At 40.7% G+C, this 25,758-nt stretch overlaps 1 protein-coding gene across 2 annotated transcripts in view; it reads right to left on the reverse strand.

Moving 5' to 3' along the window:
• LOC106569656 (C-type lectin domain family 12 member B) overlaps positions 1–25,758 on the reverse strand; it is an 83,632-nt gene that overhangs the window by 2,037 nt on the left and 55,837 nt on the right. Inside the window, exons 2-8 of one of the 2 annotated variants that reach the window (XM_045711689.1) lie at positions 12,746–13,049; positions 11,822–11,864; positions 8,556–8,825; positions 6,719–6,988; positions 5,127–5,210; positions 4,966–5,049; positions 4,707–4,849 (exon numbers count right to left, since the gene is read on the reverse strand). In XM_045711689.1, coding sequence (XP_045567645.1) covers positions 4,707–4,849; positions 4,966–5,049; positions 5,127–5,210; positions 6,719–6,988; positions 8,556–8,825; positions 11,822–11,864; positions 12,746–12,829 — 978 coding nt within the window. In that variant the 5' untranslated portion in view covers positions 12,830–13,049. The remainder of the gene's footprint in view (positions 1–4,706; positions 4,850–4,965; positions 5,050–5,126; positions 5,211–6,718; positions 6,989–8,555; positions 8,826–11,821; positions 11,865–12,745; positions 13,050–25,758) is intronic. The other variant, XM_045711688.1, reaches the window with a different exon arrangement.

A 25,758-nucleotide genomic window follows, 5' to 3' on the forward strand; every position in this document is an offset into this window, starting at 1 on the left:
GGCCATTATTTAATCTCCACAGCAGAGAAACACTTTTACATGTTATAAATAATAGTAGTAGTAGTCTAATAGTAGTAGTAGTAGTATAATGTAGTCAGCCTGGTCACTAGAAATACAAGGGGATTTAGGATGTTTGAAAAGGTCCTGAGTACTTCCATATATTACTTCCTCAGTGCTCACAAAAACAATACCAAACTGTTGCAGAACACTGGTTTAAACTCATGATGCCCAGAGGGGAAGCGTGCTCAGACCACACAGACCAAGCACTCTGCTCTGACGACTGCACCACGACAGTTCACAATGCTCTAGCAAGCTGGGAGAGTACTTGATGGAAAGAGAACGCTGTGTTTAATCATTTTTGTTTTAAGCCTTCCCCAACCCATATCCCAAACCTTAACCCCTAACCATAACCCTTTGAATTGTTTTGGCTGTTATCCCTGTAACCACACAGAATTAACCCTGTAACCATGCAGAATTAACCCTGTTACCACACAGAATTAACCCTGTAACCACAAAGAATTAACCCTGTAACCACACAGAATTAACCCTGTAACCACACAGAATTAACCCTGTCACCACACAGAATTAACCCTGTAACCACACAGAATTAAACCTGTTACCACACAGAATTAACCCTTTAACCACACAGAATTAACCCTTTAACCACACAGAATTAACCCTGTAACCACACACACAGAATTAACCCTGTAGCCACACAGAATTAACCCTGTAACCACACAGTATTAACCCTGTAACCACACGGAATTAACCCTGTAACCACACAGAATTAACCCTGTAACCACACAGAATTAACCTTGTAACCACACAGAATTAACCCTGTAACCACACGGAATTAAACCTGTTACCACACAGAATTAACCCTGTAACTACACAGAATTAACCCTGTTACCACACAGAATTAACCCTGTAACCACACAGAATTAACCCTGTAACCACACGGAATTAAACCTGTTACCACACAGAATGAACCCTGTAACTACACAGAATTAACCCTGTAACTACACAGAATTAACCCTGTAACCACACGGAATTAACCCTGTAACCACACGGAATTAAACCTGTTACCACACAGAATTAAACATGTAACTACACAGAATTAACCCTGTAACCACGCAGAATTAACCCTGTAACCACACGGAATTAACCCTGTAACCACACAGAATTAACCCTGTAACCATACGGAATTAACCCTGTAACCACGCAGAATTAACCCTGTAACCACGCAGAATTAACCCTGTAACCACGCAGAATTAACCCTGTAACCACACAGAATTAACCCTGTAACCACATAGAATTAACCCTGTTGCCACACAGAATTAAACCCTGTTACCACACAGAATTAACCCTGTAACCACACAGAATTAACCCTGTAACCACACAAAATTAACCCTGTAGCCACACAGAATTAACCCTGTAACCACACAGAATTAACCCTGTAGCCACGCAGAATTAACCCTGTAACCACACAGAATTAACCCTGTAACCACACGGAATGAATGCGTCAAAATTAGACTTTCATTCAGATTAGGTTGAATTCCGAAGTGAAACTATTAGATCAAGTTGCAGCCTCAGCTACTTTACTGTAGTATAATTAGAGATATCATCTCAAGCACACTTGTTTGCTGACAGGAAGTATTTTTTATAAATTTACAGTGACATGAACATTGGTGATACAATTGGTTACACATTTTATTTATTTCTTTTTATTTCACCTTTATTTAACCAGGTAGGCAAGTTGAGAACAAGTTCTCATTTACAATTGCAACCTGGCCAAGATAAAGCAAAGTAGTTCGACACATACAACAACACAGAGTTACACATGGAGTAAAACAAACATACAGTCAATAATACAGTAGAAAAATAAGTCTATATACAATGTGAGCAAATGAGGTGAGTTAACCTGTTAACCTGTATTGACACGGCCGGATAAAAAACGTACCCGATTTAATCTGGTTACTACTCCTGCCCAGTAACTAGAATATGCATATAATTATTGGCTTTGGATAGAAAACACCCTAAAGTTTCTAAAACTGTTTGAATGGTGTCTGTGAGTATAACAGAACTCATATGGCAGGCAAAAACCTGAGAAGATTCCTTACAGGAAGTGCCCTCTCTGACAAGATCTTGTTCTTCTTGTCTCTGTTTATTCAAGACTGAGGATCTTTGCTGTAACGTGACACTTCCTACGGCTCCCATAGGCTCTCAGAGCCCAGGAAAAAGCTGAATGATATCGAGGCAGCCCCAGGCTGAAACACATTTGCGCTTTTGGCAAGTTGCCGATCAGAGGACAATGGGCTTAGGCGTGTGCACGAGTCGACCCCGTGCTTTATTTTCTTTCGTCTTTTTACCTAAACGCAGATTCCCGGGTCGGAATATTATCGCTTTTTTACGAGAAAAATGGCATAAAAATTGATTTTAAACAGCGGTTGACATGCTTCGAAGTACGGTAATGGAATATTTAGAATTTTTTGTCACGAAATGCGTCGTGCTCGTCACCCTTCTTTACCCTTTCGGATAGTGTCTTGAACGTACGAACAAAACGCCGCTGTTTGGATATAACTATGGATTATTTGGGACCAAACCAACATTTGTTATTGAAGTAGAAGTCCTGGGAGTGCATTCTGACGAAGAACACCAAAGGTAATCAAACTTTTCTAATAGTAAATCGGAGTTTGGTGAAAGCTAAACTTGCTGGGTGTCTAAATAGCTAGCCCTGTGATGCCGGGCTATCTACTTAGAATATTGCAAAATGTGCTTTCACCAAAAAGCTATTTTAAAATCGGACATATCGAGTGCATAGAGGAGTTCTGTATCTATAATTCTTAAAATAATTGTTATGCTTTTTGTGAACGTTTATCGTGAGTAATTTAGTAAATTTTTTGTAAATTCACCGGAAGTTTGCAGGGGGTATGCTAGTTCTGAACGTCACATGCTAATGTAAAAAGCTGGTTTTTGATATAAATATGAACTTGATTGAACAAAACATGCATGTATTGTATAACATAATGTCCTAGCGTTGTCATCTGATGAAGATCATCAAAGGTTAGTGCTGCATTTAGCTGTCTTCTGTGTTTTTGTGACATTATATGCTAGCTTGAAAAATGGGTGTCTGATTATTTCTGGCTGGGTACTCTGCTGACATAATCTAATGTTTTGCTTTCGTTGTAAAGCCTTTTTGAAATCGGACAGTGTGGTTAGATTAACGAGAGTCTTGTCTTTAAAATGCTGTAAAATAGTCATATGTTTGTGAAATTGAAGTAAGAGCATTTCTAAGGTATTTGAATAACGCGCCACAGGATTCCACTGGCTGTTACGTAGGTGGGACGAAATCGTCCCACTGGCCCTAGAGAAGATAAGGGAGGAAAAGGCAAAAAAGGCCATGGTGGCAAAGTACATACAATATAGCAAGTAAAACACTGGAATGGTAGATTTGTAGTGGAAGAAAGTGCAAAGTAGAAATAGAAATAATGGGGTGCAAAGGAGCAAAATAAACAGATAAATACAGTAGGGGAAGAGGTAGTTGTTTGGGCTAAATTATAGATGGGCTATGTACAGGTGCAGTGATCTGTGAGCTGATCTGACAGCTGGTGCTTAAAGCTAGTGAGGGAGATAAGTGTTTCCAGTTTCAGAGATTTTTGTAGTTTGTTCCAGTCATTGGCAGCAGAGAACTGGAAGGAAAGGCGGCCAAAGGAGGAATTGGCTTTGGGGGTGACCAGAGAGATATAACTGCTGGAGCGCGTGCTACAGGTGGGTGCTGCTATGGTGACCAGTGAGCTGAGATAAGCGGGGACTTTACCTAGCAGGGTCTTGTAGATGACCTGGAGCCAGTGGTTTTGGCAATGAGTATGAAGCGAGGGCCAGCCAAAGAGAGCATACAGGTCGCAGTGGTGGGTAGTATATGGGGCTTTGGTGACAAAACGGATGGCACTGTGATAGACTGCATCCAGTTTATTGAGTAGGGTATTGGAGGCTATTTTGTAAATGACATCGCCGAAGTCGAGGATCGGTAGGATGGTCAGTTTTATGAGGGTATGTTTGGCAGCATGAGTGAAGGATGCTTTGTTGCGAAATAGGAAGCCAATTCTAGATTTAACTTTGGATTGGAGATGTTTGATGTGAGTCTGGAAGGAGAGCTTACAGTCTAACCAGACACCTAGGTATTTATAGTTGTCCACATATTCTAAGTCAGAACCGTCCAGAGTAGTGACGCTGGACAGGCGGGCTGGTGCAGGCAGCGATCGGTTGAAGAGCATGCAATTAGTTTTACTTGTATTTAAGAGCAGTTGGAGGCCACGGAAGGAGAGTTGTATGGCATTGAAGCTCGTCTGGAGGGTTGTTAACACAGTGTCCAAAGAAGGGCCAGAAGTATACAGAATGGTGTCGTCTGCGTAGAGGTGGATCAGAGACTCACCAGCAGCAAGAGCGACATCATTGATGTATACAGAGAAAAGAGTTGGCACAAGAATTGAACCCTGTGGCACCCCCATAGAGACTACCAGAGGCCCGGACAACAGGCCATCCGATTTGACACATTGAACTCTATCAGAGAAGTAGTTGGTGAACCAGGCGTGGCAATCATTTGAGAAACCAAGGCTATGTTGAATACTAGTCAGAGAAGTAGAGAATAATAATCATAATAACAATGAAAAGTAGTATTATAGTATTACTAATGTATTATCGATTACCTGTTCTTCTCTGCTGTTTATAATAACATCGTCTGCACCCATTGCTCTGCACTCCTTCTGACCACCCCTGCCTGTTTCCATTGTGGAGGAGACATAATAACAGCTGGTGCCAAACTTCCACCATCCGTCCAGACAGGGTTTCTCTGAAATAAACACAACAGAACAGCAGGCATTTAAAAGTCTACAAATATATTACATCTCTTCTAAGTATGAAATAAAATTGTTATTCTAAATTAGGAAAATTAAAGACTGCACTCACCATAGAACCTAAGTCTGGTCTTTAGCTGGTCTCTCTCAGTGGTCCTGGTATTTAGACTATTCTGCAACTGGTCAATCTCTGCATCTGTAAAAGGGAAAAGTCAATTAAAACGTGTAACAGTCTAAACATTGACTACAATTCTTTTCTTTTTTTTCACTTACAGGATTCCAACAGGCCTAGAATCACAGCCAGTAGAACACACACTGCAGCAACTCTTGAGGGTCTCTTCCACCACTGAAAATGTACTGAATAACAAGTTATTAAAGTCAGAACTTTGGTAATGTGTTAATGTGTTTTACTTGTATCATCAGTGCTTTATTTGAGCTGGATCCTGCGGGAACAGGATCTGGCACCTCTCTGTTTTGGACTGATGTGTTCCAGAACCTATTTGGTCGGATCCGCTACTTCTCATGGCATGAAAAATAATTGTTACTGTTTGCAACGTAAAAATTTGAATTAAAGCGCTCAAAGTTAATTTGAGTTTCCTCAATATTAACAGAGGGCACTGTAGGTAGGGGTAAGGTAGAGGCAGGTAGCCTCAATATTAACAGAGGGTACTGTAGGTAGGGGTAAGGTAGAGGCAGGTAGTCTCAATATTAACAGAAGGTACTGTAGGTAGGGGTAAGGTAACAACAGGTAGTCTCAATATTAACAGAGGGTACTGTAGTTAGCGGTAAGGTAGAGGCAGGTAGCCTCAATATTAACAGAGGCTACTGTAGGTAGGGGTAAGGTAACAACAGGTAGTCTCAATATTAACAGAGGGTACTGTAGGTAGGAGTAAGGTAGAGGCAGGTAGCCTCAATATTAACAGAGGGTACTGTAGGTAGGGGTAAGGTAGAGGCAGGTAGACTCAATATTAACAGAAGGTACTGTAGGTAGGGGTAAGGTAGAGGCAGGTAGCCTCAATATTAACAGAGGCTACTGTAGGTAGGGGTAAGGTAACAACAGGTAGTCTCAATATTAACAGAGGGTACTGTAGGTAGGGGTAAGGTAACAACAGGTAGTCTCAATATTAACAGAGGGTACTGTAGGTAGGGGTAAGGTAACAACAGGTAGTCTCAATATTAACAGAGGGTACTGTAGGTAGGGGTAAGGTAACAACAGGTAGTCTCAATATTAACAGAGGGTACTGTAGGTAGGGGTAAGGTAACAACAGGTAGTCTCAATATTAACAGAAGGTACTGTAGGTAGGGGGTAAGGGCTACAGGTTAACTCCAAAAATATACAATAGAAGGAATAGTAGTCAAAGTAAAAAAGGCAAATCCGCTTGATAAGCGGAAAAAAACAAGCTAAAAAAAGGATTCACACAACAGAAGTTGGATTTGTCAAGTAACAAATATTAGGGGTTTCTGCTGTATTCATTGAGCAACGGTGGTGCGCCGCTGCAAAATTGTCGCCGGCACACCATTTAAAAAAATATAAAATAAAAGAATACTGTGATTATAAATACTCTCCACTCTCCAATAACAAGTGTTTTACACTGTAGTACTGATAGCAAGCAGAGGCAGATCAACTCCTTGTGATAATGACTCACACTAATAGGAAACAAGCAAACATTTAGAAACCATAAAAACTTTGAATGATTTCAGCACCAAACTCCATTATGAGGTCTGGGGAATTCACCATATATTTCTCATCAGGGAAGATACTGCTGACACATCTATTATAATTAGTTCATAGTTATTTCGATAACTAGTTCAAGTTTAATCAACTTTGACACTAGACATAATACTTAAGCTGGGTACTTCGTTACCTGTGTTGAGGGTTGTTGACACCAGTTGACTTTGCTTTCCATTTTCCAGCACAGTGCAGACAGTGACAGAGTACTGAGTACCACGTTGCAGGTCAGAGAGAGTGATGCTGTGTGAAGATGTGGTAGTGATGTGTCGTTCTGTCCCTGGACAGTGGTAGGAGATCTGGTAATGATGTTGGGTTTGGTCCAATCCTGGTGGCTGGCTCCAGCTAACAGCAGCTGATGTGGTGTCCACTGAGTCAACAGTCAGCTGGTCTGGAGCAGGAAGTACTAAGGGAAACAGGTTTTTACCATTTGTAATTCATTTATTAAAAAAACAACAACTGAAATATCACATTTACATAAGTATTCAGAACTTTACTCAGTACTTTGTTGAAGCAACTTTGGCAGCGATTACAGCCTCGAGTCTTCTTGGGTATGATCCTACAAGCTTGGCACACCTGTATTTGGGGAGTTTCTCCCATTCTTTTCAGATCCTCTCAAGCACTGTCAGGTTTGATGGGGAGAGTCGCTGCACAGCTATTTTCAGGTCTCTCCAGAGATTTTCGATTGGGTTCAAGTCCGGGCTGTGGCTGGGCCACTCAAGGACATTCAGAGATTTGTCCTGAAGCCACTCCTGCATTGTTTTGGCTGTGTGCTTAGGGTCGTTGGCCTGTTGGAATGTGAACCTTCGCCCCAGTCTGAGATCCTGAGCACTCTGGAGCAGGTTTTCATCAAGAATCTTTCTGTACTTTGCTCCGTTAATCTCTCCCTTGACCCTGACTAGTCTCCCAGGCCCTGCCGCTGAAAAACATCCCCACAGCATGATGCTGCCACCACCATGCTTCACTGTAGGGATGGTGCCAGGTTTCCTCCAGACGTAACAATTCGCATTCAGGCCAAAGAGTTCAATCTTGGTTTAATCAGACCAGAGAATCTTGTTTCTCATGGTTAGAGTCCTTTAGGTGCCTTTTGGAAAACTCCAAACGGGCTTTCATGTGCCTTTTACTGAGGAGTGGGTTCCATCTGGCCACTCTACCATAAAGGCCTGATTTGTGGAGTGCTGCAGAGATGGTTGTCCTTCTGGAAGGTTCTCCCATCTCCACAGTGGAATTCTGTAGCTCTGTCAGAGTGACCATTGGATTTTCAGTCACCAACCTGACTAAGGCCCTTGCTCAGTTTTTGCCGGGTGGCCAGCTCTATGAAGAGTCTTGGTGGTTCCATTTATGAATGTTGGAAGCCACTGTGTTCTTGGGGACCTTCAATGCTGCAGACATTTTTTGGTACCCTTCTCCATATCTGTGCCTCGACACAATCCTGTTTCGGATTGTGGATCTATGGACAATTCCTTCCACCAAATGCGTTGGTTTTTGCTCTGACGTGCACTGTCAACTGTGGGACCTTATATACAGTAGACAGGTGTGTACCTTTCCAAATCATGTCCAATCAATTTAACAGGTGTACTCCAATCAAGTTGTAGAAACATATCAAGCAGGATCAATGGAGACATGGTGCACCTGAGCTCAATTTCAAGTCTTATAGCAAAGGGTCTGAATACTTATGTAAATAATGTATTTTTGTTTTTTATTTGTAATAAATTTGCAACAAATTCTAATAACCAGTTTTTTCTTTGCCAATATGGGGTATCGTTCATAGATTGATGACAAGCAAAATATATCAAATCCATTTTAGAATACGGCTGTATGTGTGGAAAAAGTCAAGGGGTCTGAATACTTTCAGAATGTACTGTATAAACAACGTTTATAGATTTCAGTACCAAACTGGATTTTGAGATCTGGGGAATTCACATAGACATTTTCATAACCAGAAATAATACTTAAGTAGGGTACTTCCTTACCTGTGGTGAATGTTGTTAACGCCAGTTGACTTTGCTTTCCATTTTCCAGCACAGTGCAGACAGTGACTGAGTATTCAGTACCAGGTTTCAGGTCAGAGAGAGTGATGCTGTGTGAAGATGTGGTAGTGATGTGTGGTTCTGTCCCTGGACAGTGGTAGGAGATCTGGTAATGATTTTGGGTTTGGTCCAATCCTGGTGGCTGTCTCCAGCTAACAGCAGCTGATGTGTTGTCCATTGAGTCAACAGTCAGCTGGTCTGGAGCAGGAAGTACTAAGGGAAAATACATTATTGTTAGTGTTACAGTTTAACTCCAGATATACACTGAGTGTACAAAACATTAAGAACACCTGCACTTTCCATCACATTGACTGACCAGGTGAATCCAGGTGAAAGCTATGATCCCTTATTGATGTCACTTGTTAAATCTACTTCAATCAGTGTAGATGAATGAGAGGAAACAAGTTAAATAAATATTTTTAAGTCTTGAAACAATTGAGACATGGATTTTAGATGTGTGCCATTCAGAGTGCCTTTAAACGGGGTATGGTATGTGCCAGGAGTATACGTTTGGGTCAATAACTGCAAAGGTTCTAGGTTTTTCACGCTCAACAGTTTCCTGTGAGTATCAAGAATGGTCCACCACTCAAAGGACATCCAGCCAACTTGACACAACTGTGAGAAGCACTTGAGTCACATTGGGCCAGAATCCCTGTGGAACACTTTCAACACCTAGTAGAGTCCATGCCCTGATGGATTGAGGCTGTTCTGAGGGCAAAATGTTTTGTACACTCAAATGTAATTCAATGTTTAACAGATGTCCCACTTAACATTTCTCAAAAATGATATCTGAAAAATGTAAAAAAAAGAAATTCCTCAAGCTTTCGATAAAGAAATATATAACTTTCTCTCAGATAATGTCTGAACTATGCCTCTTTCAGCCTCCCAAAAAGGCCAAAATCTTTTGATTTGGCTGCTAGGTGTTGCACCAAGACTGCCATAGTGTTTTAAGATGTTCTACCTAGGGCTGTGGAGATCATGACATTTAGTCAGCTGGTTATTGTCATGCAATTGACTGCCGGTTTCACGGTAATTGACAGTGAATTAACATACCATTAAACTTCAATGAAATGCTGAGTATCAAATAGCCTCCTGTCCTTTTTAATAGACTGACAATGACACACATTTCAGTAAATAAACGCCTGTTTCAAATAAACGCCTGGTCTAAATTAATTGTTTACGAGGTTACCATGAATTACCATGAATTGTTTACAAGGTTTAATGTTTGATTTGTTACATTTAATAAATCAGTAATGACTCGAAACAATTATGTCAATCATCCATTTTTATAGCCAGTAAGAAACTGCTAGTCATTGCTAACAGCTGAACACTGCTAACTGGCAAGCACAAAAACAGTGAACAACTTTGGGAGTACAGACCACAAGAAATTGGATGATCGCCCTCTAGTGGTGCAAGTAAGAACTGCCCGAAAATGCACAGTCAAAGAGGAAAATATTTATTCAGTCAAGGAAGTTCTTTTTTAAATTTGAAATAGAGGCATACTAAGACAAAATAAATGTGACGGGTAAATGATAACACCTTAGTATATTTATTAAAATTCTGGAAGTGAATGCTGGAATTAAACAATTAACTATGCAAATGATCAAAAGCTGTGTGCATTAAGGAAATAGACGGCTGGCTAAAATAGAAGCCTGTCTCTAAAAATTGTGTCCAGTGATTTATGCAAATAAATGCCTGGGATATGATGCAAAGCTTTGCAATATCTATATTTAACAAAAGTCTAAATCATTTAATATACACCATCACAAATCAATGATTTATGTCAGGCAGGACTAAAGAAACATTATGATAAGAAGAAAATGTATTTCAGAAGAACAGAAGACTTGGCCTACTGTATGTTATCTGGCTATGCGCCATGCCTTAGGCTGTAGGCTGTTCATTTAGCAGACAAGATATGCTTAAGTCCCTTGCTATTATTTCATATTATATAATTTTATAGTAAGAAGAATATAATTGAACTTAGCTGAATAAAATAGAAATTATATTTGTCAGAATCCATAGCCAGTGCGCATATGAAGTGGCTATGTTGAGTGTAAAAGTGATCATTTGAAACAGGTCCTATATGCTAGATTTAAAGTTATTTGGCAACTTTAGTTTTGAATTATAGAAACCTTAGAATGTCTTAGAAATCAAAACATATATGGGCTGCATGATAGGACTATAGGGACAGAGTGCAAGCAAAAATGCTTCAGGCTGCACACACTTCTCTCATCAAGTGATCATATTTTCACCCATCAGACTATTCTTAATTTAATCTTGTCTTTACTATACTGAACAAAAATATAAACGCAACATGTAAAGGGTTGGTCCCATGTTTCATGAGCTGAAATAAAATATCCTAGAAATGTTCCTTTCGCACAAAAAGCTAACTTCTGTCAAATGTGTTTACATCCCTGTCAGTGAGTATTTCTCCTTTGCAAAGAAAATCCATCCACCTGACAGGTGTGGCATTAAACAGCATGATCATTACACAGGTGCTGGGGACAATAAAAGGACACTATAAAATGTGCAGTTTTGTCACAACACATTGCCATAGATGACTCAAATTTTGAGGGATTGTGCAATTAGCATACTGACTGCAGGAAAGTCCACCAGAGATGTTGCCAAATAATTGAATGTTCATATTTCTACCATAAGCCACCTCCAACATAATTTTAGAGAATTTGGCAGTACTTCCAACCGGCCTCACAATCACAGACCGCGTGCAACCACAGTAGCCCAGGACCTCCACATCCGGCTTCTTCACCTGCGGGATCGTCTGAGACCAGCAACCCAGACAGCTGATGAAACTGAGGAGCATTTCTGTCTGTAATAAAGCCCTTTTGTGGGGAAAAACTCATTCTGATTGGCTAGGCCTGGCTCCCCAGTGGGTGGGCCTGGCTCCCAAGTGGGTGGGCCTATGCCCTCCCAGGCATAGGCCCACCCCTGCCCAGTCTTGTGAAATCCATAGATTAGGGCCTAATGAATTTATTTCAATTGACAGATTTCCTTATATGAACTTTAACTCAGCAAAATTATTTACATTTTTGCGTTTATATTTTTGTTCAGTACAATACGGTAAATCTGTTTCGATTTCAGTAGCTGCGTGTGGGTAAAATCACAGGGGAACGTCTTACATTGAGATTTAAATTGAGATTTAAATGAAATGATATTGTTTGTGTCAGTTTATTCTGTGTTTCCATACCTACCATCATCTGAGGACAGCATTGCGTGCTGGTTGCCATCACAACTCTTAAAGTGTGAGAACAAAATAACAATGAGTCATTTCTTTGAAAACATAGAAATTGTTATTTTGCTAAATGTACAATAGATATTTTAAAGTCAAGATACATCAACTGCTTTTGACATACAGGTAACTGCCAAAATAAAGGGTACACTTGAGTAAATGAGTGATACAAAGTATATTGAAAGCAGTTGCTTCCACACAGGTGTGGCTCCTGAGTTAATTAAGCCATTAAAACATCCCATCATGCTTTGGGTCATGTATAAAAATGTCCAGTTGGCAACCATGGCTAGAAGAGATCTACGTGACTTTGAAAGAGGGCTCTCAAAGGAGCATAAGGCCTTTAAAGGGTGTGTGTCTGTCGCCAGGTCTCAAACCAATGGAATACTTATAGGAGACTCTAGAGCCACGCCTGAGGCAGCGTTTTACACCACCATCAACAAAACACCAAATGATGGAATTTCTCGTGGAAGAATGGTGTCGCATCCCTCCAATAGAGTTCCAGACACTTGTAGAATCTATTTAAAGGTGTATTGAAGCTGTTCTGGCTCATGTTGGCCCAACTCCATGTTAAGATACTTTATGATGGCAGATACCTGTATATTCCTTCACAGCGTTCCCACTAATACGGGCACTGAAGTTCTCCTGAATGTTTTGCCATGGTGAAGGAGACGTGCAGTGTGCCAGGAAACAAACACAACTGCACGTTTCATTGCATTCTAAAAACAATATCATGTTCGGATAAAACACAGACGGTGCCGTCACACCGTCTGTGTTTTATCCGAACAACAATACTTCTGCTGATACTTTACCTGACCTAACTTTTCAGCACATCAGAACTGTACTGTACAACCCTGAGTAATGAAACAAGATGAACCCCAGTAGCTACCTGTCTTCCTGCTTTCTTTATCTCATGGAGGATGGTATCATGTCCTTTGTGGTTTGTCTCTGCACACTGACTGCAGATCAGCATCTGGTCTGTCCTGCAGAACACGTCCAGAGGACTGTAGTCATGTTGACAGAGTTTCTCCTCCAGGTCTCCAGTCACATCCACCAGGGTGTGTCTCTGTAGTTTAGGTACTGTGTAGTGCTTCCTGACGTGGGTCTCACAGTAGGACACACTGCAGGTCAGACAGAACTTCACAGCTTGGACCTCAGAGCAGATATCACAGTCCACCTCTCCTGGTCGAATTCTGTTATGTTGATGATAAACAACAATAACACACAAAAAGTTATTAAATAAATACTTGTTGGATTAACTGACCGTTCTATTTTCAATTCCATTGGAGTATATTCATCATGATCCTTGAAACAAAACTGAATTGTTCTGACTCACTTAACAATTTCAGTCTGGTCATCACTTCATTGAACCCGGTAACCAAAGTTTTATTTTTTTATCTTAAAAAAGGTCAACCGGTCAGGCAGATGTGTAATGAGCAGCCATAGAGTTTGATAGAGGTCCTACACATGTGCAATGAGCAGCCTTAGAGTTAGATAGAGGACTCTAGAGCAGTGAAAAGAATAGCAAACATACATCAATGAATTCATGCTTCCATCAAATAAGACAACATAAATTCAATTACATCTTTTTTCTACCATAATCCCAACCATAAGTCTGTGACATTTTCAAGTAGGATCCCTGAGATGACTAATAAAATAAGTTATGGACATTCAATTTCAGCTATCTATATAAGCTGTCTGTAGTTTCCTGGTCATATTGGAACTCCTTGCTATATGTCGCTCTGATTGTCTTCATCTAATAACATATTTTAATATTTGAAATAAAAGCTCCAAAACCTATAGAATGATACATATAGTCAGCTTACTCCAATATATTTATGTTGTTCAAGACTCCAACTCCCATGACTCCATTCGGCAAAACCACTCCCACCATCACTGACTAAGTTGCAGCTTCAGTAGCCACTTCGCCCTTCTTCAAAATGAGTTCCAATAGGCCTACAGTGTTGTTGGATGGTTGCTTGGACAGTTGCTAAGGCTGTATTTGGCTGTTATTGTTGAAACCACTTTATTTCAGATGCAGCAGAATTAGCTACTTAGCTAGCTAGCATTAATGTTACCTCCAAAAATTCTTGCTTCATCATTAGAGACTAGGATTCAGTAATGATTTTCCTGTAAATTTCATAATACATTTTGTTTTCTAACAGCCCTACATGTCTTTTGGAATGTTGTTTAAGACAGTCGCTAAGATTAAACTCGGCTTGGAAACGTTGTTGTATCTGTTATATTGCCATGCTTTGATTGTTCTCTCTCTTTCAAGTCCCAGCAGTGTTATTGTTATCAGATTTATTTGGCGTAGACTACGGCCAGATAGTAGCCTGTGAGAGTTCTGGGTTAATTCGAGAACTGTTGTGGACTTTCTGTCATTTATGATCTATCGAGGTCATTACATTATGTTCAACAGTATATTGAAAATTTTGCCAAATTATTATACATATATTTTTTTTAAATATTCATGGTTATATTTGTCAATATTCATCAATTATCTGAATTGGTGACTCTGTTCTCTCTCGGCTGACTACACCTCCTAAGTCAAATTTAAAAAGTATATATATATTTTTTTTACAATTCATAAAACAGGAATTAAAAAGAATGCAATTTCATTAACATTTCATCCTTTCTAACAACAGTAACAACAATGTTTCCTTGTTTAAATCTCATCTGGCAGCTTGTTGCAAGTCTGTTGCAATGGCTAGCAGACTTTTGATTTTTGTTTTTTTGAAAAAAGTAACGAAAATATACATAACTTAAGTGTTTCATTAGATATGCAATGTAGAAAAAGTTTACAAATAATATTTATTTGGTGCTTCTTCACAGTTGGCTGTCTTCTTCAATGGACTAGAGTGAGTGAGATAGAGCAAGAGAAGGAGATGAGGCCTCACAATCCTGAAGAGGACTGGTCTAGTCCAATATCAATCTGTAAATAAGAAGAGTAAATACTAGATATTGACTAAACCTTATAGACTCAATAACACTGCTTCCATGCTCTGGGGGTTTATACTGGTGTTTTGTAGCCTAAACCACTTAGTGATAAATGCATTGGTAAAAAACACAATACACTGTAACCTCCATCTTCATGTTGTATTATCTTGTGACTATAAGAATGTAGGTCGAGTGTCTGATATCATTTGTTGAATTTTACCCAAAACCATTGTGGGGATACTGTAGATAGATACATTGTTGTTCACTAACTCAGTAGTTCAACTATTGCATGAATAAAACATTGTATGGAATACTGAGTGCAACAGTATAATGAAAACATGGACTAAAATAAATTATCACTAGTAGGCTACACTACAGTAGTTATCACTATAATGAAAACATGGACTGGACTAACATGAATGTTCACTAGTAGGATACACTACAGTAGTTATCAGTATAATGAAACCATGGACTGGACTAGCATTAATGATCACTAGTAGGATACACTACAGTAGTTATCAGTATAATGAAAACATGGACTGGACTAACAGTAATGATCACTAGTAGGATACACTACAGTAGTTATCAGTATAATGAAAACATGGACTGGACTGACAGTAATGATCACTAGTAGGATACACTACAGTAGTTATCAGTATAATGAAAACATGGACTAACATGAAAGTTCACTAGTAGGATACACTACAGTAGTTATCAGTATAATGACAACATGGACAGTAATTATCACTAGTAGGCTACACTACACCAGACACCATTAGAACTCCATTACCAATAACAGTGGAGGTTAGTATGTCTTGGGGGTATGATCTTTGACCCTCTCTAACTTACTCAATCATCCTTATTCACGATTCATTCAGGATGATCAGTAATCATGGTAACATCCACGTTAATGTAGACGTGCTTAGAAACATATTATATTCTTATTTGCAATAAAAGTGACTCCAAAATAACACAACGCATTATTTACCATAAAGTTTGTAGAGTCATAAGCTTGATGTAGTCATTGCGTGCCAGGAATATGAGACCAAATACTAAATCTCGACTACTTTATTTATAAGAATCTTTAGGGGTGTCAATCATTTTGACCACTACTTTTTTTTTTTTTTTTAATAACCAAATATTTGTCTCTGAGCAATTGTATTAGTATAGATTCATTACTTTTTGGAGAATACAATATAGCTCAGTATTTGAATTACTTATTGTATGCAGTCTTTAATGCAAATCTTTATCAATGGTGTCAATAATTTCGGACCCCACTGATTTGGCATATCTGAGACATATCTGAGACACAACAGAATAAATGTACTTGTTACATAATGGAAATGAATCCTCTAACATGCATACATGTAACAGTAGTCCTCAATACAATACAACTCAATTGTATAAGATGAGGACTAGGGTGTACTCCTCTTACAAAACTACAAAAAACATTCATGTTCATAGACTGTAGAATACACCACCATATTTATCTAATGGAGAACTGTGATTCATTAACCTAGACTAGTAATTCATTAACACCTGACCCAAGTCGAGAGAAAGATGGCGTTCCACAGCATCTTTTTCTGCAGTTGTTCTACGAACGTTATCAGGGCCTGTATTCATAAAACGCCTCAGAGTGCTGATCTAGGATCAGTTATGAAATGACAGGGTGGGACCTGACCCTAGATTAGCGCTCCTACTCTTAGATGCTTTATGAAGGCCCAGATCTCACAACGCCTGGAGAAGTATTTAACACTTTAGGAAACCCGGTTCTGTGACATATCAATCTTATGAGACTCAAAGATCATCTGCAAAAAAGATGATCTGGATGACATGGTGTTTCCTTGTCCTGGGGTATCAAACGTGGTAAAATAACAGTTGCTTAGTACTTATTTAAACATTTGTGATGGCCCGTCCCAACCGGGGCTGATGTCGAAAAATCCTAAATGTTTTTAGTTTTTTTTACATATTACAAAAATTCAGATTCAGAACTCCAAAACGGTATGTCATACACTGTGATGGGAAAGTTATGCTGGTTTAAAAGTTGATAAATCCTACTTAGGAGACTAGAAAGATTTGGTTGAGTACTAGAAAGCTCTTTGTTGACGCCCATTCAGCATCATTCACATTGTCTTAACCTATAGACCCCCCCATCTCTTTAAGAATTCACATGGAAACACATTGCCAACCATCAGCATGGTCAACCCCTCCATTATCATATAAACACATTGCCAACCGTCAGCATGATCAACCCCTCCATTATCATATAAACACATTGCCAACCGTCAGCATGATCAACCCCTCCATTATCATATAAACACATTGCCAACCATCAGCATGATCAACCCCTCCATTATCATATAAACACATTGCCAACCGTCAGCATGATCAACCCCTCCATTATCATATAAACACATTGCCAACCGTCAGCATGGTCAACCCCTCCATTATCATATAAACACATTGCCAACCGTCAGCATGATCAACCCCTCCATTATCATATAAACACATTGCCAACCGTCGGCATGGCCAACCCCTCCATTATCATATAAACACATTACCAACCGTCAGCATGATCAACCCCTCCATTATCATATAAACACATTGCCAACCGTCAGCATGGTCAACCCCTCCATTATCATATAAACACATTACCAACCGTCAGCATGATCAACCCCTCCATTATCATATAAACACATTGCCAACCGTCAGCATGATCAACCCCTCCATTATCATATAAACACATTGCCAACCGTCAGCATGGTCAACCCCTCCATTATCATATAAACACATTGCCAACCGTCAGCATGATCAACCCCTCCATTATCATATAAACACATTGCCAACCGTCAGCATGGTCAACCCCTCCATTATCATATAAACACATTGCCAACCGTCAGCATGGTCAACCCCTCCATTATCATATAAACACATTGCCAACCGTCAGCATGATCAACCCCTCCATTATCATATAAACACATTGCCAACCGTCAGCATGATCAACCCCTCCATTATCATATAAACACATTGCCAACCGTCAGCATGGTCAACCCCTCCATTATCATATAAACACATTGCCAACCGTCAGCATGGTCAACCCCTCCATTATCATGTAAACATTTTGCCAACCGTCAGCATGGTCAACCCCTCCATTATCATATAAACACATTGCCAACCGTCAGCATGGTCAACCCCTCCATTATCATATAAACACATTGCCAACCGTCAGCATGATCAACCCCTCCATTATCATATAAACACATTGCCAACCGTCAGCATGATCAACCCCTCCATTATCATATAAACACATTGCCAACCGTCAGCATGGTCAACCCCTCCATTATCATATAAACACATTGCCAACCGTCAGCATGGTCAACCCCTCCATTATCATGTAAACATTTTGCCAACCGTCAGCATGGTCAACCCCTCCATTATCATATAAACACATTGCCAACCGTCAGCATGGTCAACCCCTCCATTATCATGTAAACACATTGCCAACCGTCAGCATGGTCAACCCCTCCATTATCATATAAACACATTACCAACCGTCAGCATGGAAAACCCCTCCATTATCTCAGCCAAACATGGCTAGCCAGGAATAATCCTTTCTTTCTCCCTCTATAGCTCTGATTTCTCCTTGGCTAAACTAGACTCATAATTGTAACATTTGTATTCATTTTTAGGGACCCTATACAAGTTTATAATTAAGGCACATGAAAGATCACATGTTCAAGAATGCATTTCTTTCAGGAACTAGCGCCATCCACTCCCCGATTAGCTGGCGTGTTCAAATGAACAATTCTCTCATGTGGGTGTAAGGGATGTCAAGCTGATTAGCGAGTACCACTTCCTCGTGATTCGACTCATACCAACTCACACACATGACCACCTGTAACGCGGGTCGTATAAAGGGGACCAAGTCGCAGCGTGCGGAGTGCTCATACTTTACTTAAATGAAAACACTTAAACAAAAACAACAAAACGACAGCCAACAGTTCCGTCAGGTATACTAACAAAACAGAAATCAACTACCCACCCCAACACAGGAAAAACAGGCTGCCTAAGTATGGCTTCCAATCAGAGACAACGATAGACAGCTGCCTCTGATTGGAAACCATACCTGGCCAAAACATATAAAACAAAAACATAGAATGCCCACCCACCTATCACACCCTGACCTAACTAAACAGAGAAAACACAGCTCTCCTAGGTCAGAGCGTGACAGTACCCCCCCCCAAAGGTGAGGACTCCTGGCCGCAAACCTGAACCTATTGGGGAGGGTCCGGGTGGGCATCCATATTTGGCGGCAGCTCTGGTTACGGGCGTAGCACCCTCCCCCCCGCCCCCTGATCCCCCCGCTTCTGTGTGTTCGGAGGAACCAGACCGTGGGTCATCGCCGGAGGCTCTGGAACGCCAACCGCCGCTGAAGACTCTGAGCTGAAAGCCGCCGCTGAAAACTGGGCTGCAGACTGCTGTTGAAGACTCTGGGCTGCAGACCGCCGTTGAAGACTCTGGGCTGCAGACCGCCGTTGAAGACTCTGGGCTGCAGACCGCCATTGAAGACTCTGGGCTGCAGACCGCCGTTGAAGACTTGGGGCTGCGAACCGTCGCTGAAGGCTCCGGACTGGGGAGCGTCGCTGGAGGCTCCGGACTGGGGAGCGTCGCTGGAGGCTCCGGACTGGGGAGCGTCGCTGGAGGCTCCGGACTGGGGAGCGTCGCTGGAGGCTCCGGACTGAGGAGCATCGCCGGAGTCTCCGGACTGGGAAGCGTCATTATAGGACCGTTGCTGCTGGCTCCATGCCATGGATCATCTCTGTAGGTTCCGCACCATGGATTATCACTGGAGGCTTCATACCCTGGATTATCTCTACAGCTGCCGGGCCATGGATTATTCCTACAGGCTTCGTGCCATGGTTTATCCCTACAGGCTCCGGACTATTTATAATCCCTACAGGCTTTTGCCAAGGATTATCTCTACAGGCTCCGGGCCATGGATTACCTCTGGAGGCTTCGTGTCATGGAACATCCCTACAGGCTCCGGGCCACGGATCATCACTAGAGGCTTCGTGACATGGATCATCTCCACAGGCTTTGGACCATCGATTATCACTGGAGGCTTTATTCGTGGAGCTGGAACAGGTCTCACCGGACTGGGGAGACGCACTGAGGGCCGAGTGCTCAAAGCAGGCACTGGCTGTACTGGGCTATGGAGGCGAACTGGAAGGAGAGTGCGAGGAGCAGGCACAGGACGTACTGGACTATGGAGGTGCACTGGCGGGATAACACGAGGAGCAGGCACAGGACTTACTGGACTATGGAGGCGCACTGGAGGGAGAGCGTGAGGAGCAGGCACAGGACGTACTGGGCTATGGAGGTGCACTGGAGAGAGAGTGCGAGAGGCAAGCACATGCTCACCACAATAAGCACGGTGAGTTGGCTCAGGTCTCACCCCTGGCCCAGCCAAACTACCCGTGTGTCCCCCCCAGGGGCGGAAATCCCGGGGGGGACGGGGGGACACGACCCCCCCATCCTGGGAAAAATATGATTTGTCCCCCCCAATATATCACTGAAACATAACTATGTAATTTAAATAATATTAATAATACGCAATGAAAGCAATTGTGCTGATTATAGACACTTAATAGCGTGTTTTTAAGTTTCAAAAGATTGCAACCCCCCCACCCTTTGCCTCACAATGGTTTGATCCACTGCCAGTTCCTTAGTTTGCTAGGTAAAAGAGAGGTCGTATCTACTGTCTGAAAGGCACTCAATGCACGTAACTGACGTGAGGTTAATCCAGTCAATCGCGTGCACACACTAGCTGAATATACAGAGCTAGCGCGCAAATATTATCTATTAAGCTAGCTAGTACCCATTCCATTTATGTGGCGTCGTCAAAGATGGAATCAGCATGCAGATGATGTAAGTTAGGGCTTCAAAGTCCCTGTGATAAGGTTAGCGATAAACAGAAATCCAAACTAAAAAGAACTACACTCTCTTCTACCATTTTCTTAAATATATTAAATGGTCTCGTTGCAAAAGCTAAATTGTCGCAAGGGAACTTTTATTTATTTATTTTATTTCACCTTTATTTAACCCGGGTAGCAAAGATTATAGCAAACACCACTGAAACTGAATTGGTGCTCGCTAGCTTTGCAAATTCAGCTATTGTTGGAAGCCAGCCAATATGAAACAAACTATTAAAATTACAAAAGGTTGCAGCATATGTTGTGTAAATGGTGAACTCATACAGCTGTCAACTCTTGTCATTTTAATCTGTTTCACATTTGCTAGCTACCTTTTAGATTGAAGCCCAAATAGAATGATCGAAGATGATAGAAGCCCATCTCCTACTGTAAATAACCTACACACTGTGTGTGTAGCCAGCCAGCCAGCCAGGTAGAAAAATGGCAGAAAAATAAAAGACGGACATCAGAGTATTTTTCAATACACCAAAACGCATAGTAAGAACCCTAGTAGCCTAATATCTCAAAGACTAGTTGATAAAATGTTCATAAGAAAGAAATGAAATTCTAATGGAAATGTTTCACAATGATGTCATTAGGCAGAGCAGACAACAGATGGCACACAGACAGCAGAGTTGGGGACAGATATGCAGAGACAGACTGGCAGAGACATGGAGTCTCAGGTAAGTTTGTTGAGTCTTTGTTTGGCAACATTATGAAAGGTTCTCAATTTTTTTGACTTGTAAAATAGGAACAGAATTGGAAAATGCCATGGATACCCCCACTCTCAACTTAAACTGGTGACTGAACTAAGATTTGTTAAAGGCAATGGTATTGCTGTTGTGATTAGTTGTGTAGTTTTGGGTACTGGTAGTTAGGAGTACGGCAAATACCTTATTTCTTTGGTTCCTCAATATACATTTACCATATTACAATGTAGGCTATGTGTTACAGCACTACTTTTGGTGTCCCCCTCAGGAATTGCTCTTGAGAAAATTTCATGTAATTGTCCCCTCCAAAGTTGATATCAGATTTTCGCCCCTGGTCCCCCCAAAAAATGTTTTGGGGGCTGCCTCTCGTTCTTCCCCGGTAGGCTCCAATCTCTCTCTATTACCTGGCCCCAAGTCCATTCTCTCCGTTCTGTCCACTCCTTATGTGACCCGATGTCAATTTCTGCCTGGGCACACCGCTTGATCCAATCATGGTGGGTAGTTCTGTAACGCGGGTCGTATAAAGGGGACCAAGTCGCAGCGTGTAGAGTGCTCATATTTTACTTTAATGAAACACTTAAACAAAAACAACAAAACGACAGCCAACAGTTCCATCAGGTATACTAACAAAACGGAAAACAACTACCCACCCCAACACAGGAAAAACAGGCTGCCTAAGTATGGCTTCCAATCAGAGACAACGATAGACAGCTGCCTCTGATTGGAAACCATACCTGGCCAAAACATAGAAAAAAAAACATAGAATGCCCACCCACCTATCACACGTTGACTTAACTAAACAGATAAAACACAGCTCTAATAGGTCAGAACGTAACACCACCCTCACTAGTCTTGCCATGGAAAAGCTACAGTAACTATTAGGGGGTGTGAGTGGGGACAATTCAGGCTGAGTAGTGAGTTTCACACATTCCCATGTGATACATGGGCATCAGTGGAAGAAGGGAAGGACCATCCTCAGTGAATTTCATAAACATTTTAATTGTAAGACATTTAAAAAGTTATCCTTTATAGATAAAACTATACTAAATATAATCACGTCACCAAATAATTGATTAACTTCTTAAGACGAAGGGGCAGTATTCGGAAGTTTGGATGAATGAGGTGCCCAAGTAAACTGCCTGTTACTCAGGCCCAGAAGCTAGGATATGCATATAATTGATAGTATCGGATAGAAAACACTCTAAAGTTTCCAAAACTGTTAAAAGAATGTCTGTGAGTATAACAGAACTGATATAGCAGGAGAAAACCCGAGGAGAATCCATCCAGATTTTTTGGGGGGGAGGTGACACCATTTATAATGCCTGTCTATGCGGAAATCAATGGAATACCTCCCAGATTGCCGTTCCTAGGGCTTCCAGTTGATGTCAATAATCTTTAGAAAGAGTTTCAGGCTTGTTTTTTGAAAAATTAGCTAGAATTTGTAGTTTTTCTAAGTGGCTCCCATTTTGGCTGTAGTGTTGTGGTGTGCGTTGGTGAGGGTGTGCACTTCGTTATTTATCTCCGGTAATGAACATACTATTCTCTGTCTTAAATAGTATCGTTTATTTACATATTAGGGTACCTGAGGATTGATTAGAAACGTTGTTTGACTTGTTTGGAGGAAGTTTATTGGTAACTTTCAGGATTCATTTGTATGCATTTTGAACGAGGGAAACAGTGGATTACTGAGTCAAGCGCCAATTAAACGGACTCTTTTGGGATATAAAGAAGGACTTTATCGAACAAAAGGACCATTTGTTATGTAGCTGGGACCCTTGTGATTGCAACCAGAGGAAGATCTTCAAAGGTAAGTGATTTATTTTATCGCTATTTCTGACTTTCGTGACGCTTCTGCTTGATTGGAAAATGTATGTAATGCTTTTGTATGTGGGGTGCTGGTGTGCTTTTGCCGTAAAGCCTTTTTGAAATCTGACAAATCGGCTGGATTAACAAGAAGTTAAGCTTTTAAACGATGTAAGACACTTGTATTTTCATGAATGTTTAATGTTACAAATTTTGTATTTTGAATTTCGCACTCTGCAATTTCACCGGATGTTGGCCAGGTGGGACACTACCGTCCCATCTAGCCCCAAAACACACTGTTTTGCAAATAAGGTCTACAGTAGCCTCAGCAGCACTCTGTAGGGTAATACCATGGTGTAGCCAGAGGACAGCTAGCTTCCGTCCTCCTCTGGGTACATTGACCTCAATACAAAACCTAGGAGGCTCATGGTTCTCACCCCTTCCATAGACTTACAGAGTAATTATGACAACTTCAGGAGGACGTCCTCCAACCTATCAGAGCTCCTGCAGCATGAACTGACATGTTGTCCACCCAATCAAAGGATCAGAGAATTAATATAGTACTGAAAGCATAAGCTACAGCTAGCTAGCACTACAGTGTATAAAATGTGGTGAGTAGTTGACTCAAAAAGAGAGAAAGACAATAGTTGAACAGTTTAAAAAATTCATTTCTTCCAAAATTAAGGAGAAGCAAGAGAGAAATAGAGAGCAAGATTTTAATTTTTTCCCAGCTTCACTTACTTAGCCAGCAAATGCAGCTAGCTAGTTTAGCCTACTGAAACACCTTGCTCAAACAGAGGGATGCTATGTTAGCTAGCTGGCTATGACTTTCCAATAAAACACTCAAACTCTTCCAAGTCAAGGTAAGCTTTTGGTATTACTAATTTATTGCCACCGGGGCCCGCTGGTGTAACTGCTTACTGACTGTAACTTACACTGTCATCCAATATTCTGTAATAGAAATAAGACCATGTGTCACGTCCTGACCATAGTAAGATGTTATTTTCTATGGTAGAGTAGGTCAGGGCAGGGCATGACAGGGGGTGTTGTGTTTTTCTATATCTATGTTTAGTTCTAGTTTTCTATGTTGTTGTTTTTGGGATGATCTCCAATTAGAGGCAGCTGGTCCTCGTTGTCTCTAATTGGTGATCATTCTTATGTAGGCTTTTTTTTCCACCTGTGTTGTGGGCAGTTATTTTCTGTTTAGTTATCTGTTACCTGACAGAACTGTTGGCCGTCCGTTTGTTATTTTGTCTTTAGTGTTCTGAGTTGAATAAATATTCATCATGATTAATCAACACGCTGCACTTTGGTCCCCTCTCTTACGACAGCCGTTACACCATGTTCATGAACAAAAAAAAACATCCTCCCTTATCTTAACTGCCACTGATGGGCATAGTACAAATATAAGCCACGGCCTAATGTTAATTGTAAAACCCTTTTCGTGAACTTGAATGTGCACAATTACCATGACAATGTCCTGCTGCATTTCAAGTTCCCTGGAACAAATGTAGGTTATTACACAGTTTATACCATGTCATCTAGATCACCCTAGAGATAACATGGTCTATGAACGAGTCAGCACAGCATCAGTCTGTAAATATATAACAGACACTCCTATTACTGACAGTATGCAGAGAGTACCTGATAGTACCTGACAATATAATCATAAAGCCATCTGAACTCAAATACACTGTCACGGCTGTTCGAATGATCAGACCAAAATGCAGCGTCGGTTTCGTTCCACATATTTATTGGACAGTGAAACTTAATGCGATACAAAAATAAACAGAAGGAACAAAACAACAAACCGTGACGCAGGAGGAACAAACACACTCACAATTATATAATCACCCACAAAACACAAGTGGGACAAACATCAACTTAAATATGGCCTCCAATTAGAGACAACGACAACTGGCTGCCTCTAATTGGAGGTCATGCCAAACAAAAACCAACCTAGAAATACAAAACTAGAAACTAAACATAGAAATACAAAAACGGACAAACACCCCGTCACGCCCTGACCTACTCTACCATAGAAAATAACAACTTACTATGGTCAGGACATGACATACACTTGTTTGGAGGTTATAACTTGTCCTTTATGATTCTTATTAGATAAAGCAATGATATGTCAAAAGTATTTTAACATATTAACAAATATTATTTAATATCTAAATAGAAGGTTCTGTCATCAACAGTTTGAAATGACTGTCACAAACAGACTCAAGTCATACGTTGTCATAGTTTTGATGGACTGAAATACATTTGGTAAAAATGAAATGATGACCAACAATATAATAATTAACATAGAAAATTCATCTTCCTTGAGAATGTTCAAGTTGAATTGTCTACATACACCGTATATTTGAACATTTAACAATCTTTGACATTTTCTCTGGCACTGTTTTGACCGTAGACTGAGGGTCACTTTCAAAGACACGTTATTATGGTAACTGTTAGATCAACAACAG

Source organism: Salmo salar, unplaced genomic scaffold (genome assembly GCF_905237065.1).
Source record: "Salmo salar unplaced genomic scaffold, Ssal_v3.1, whole genome shotgun sequence".
In the NCBI taxonomy this organism is placed as follows: Eukaryota; Metazoa; Chordata; class Actinopteri; order Salmoniformes; family Salmonidae; genus Salmo; species Salmo salar.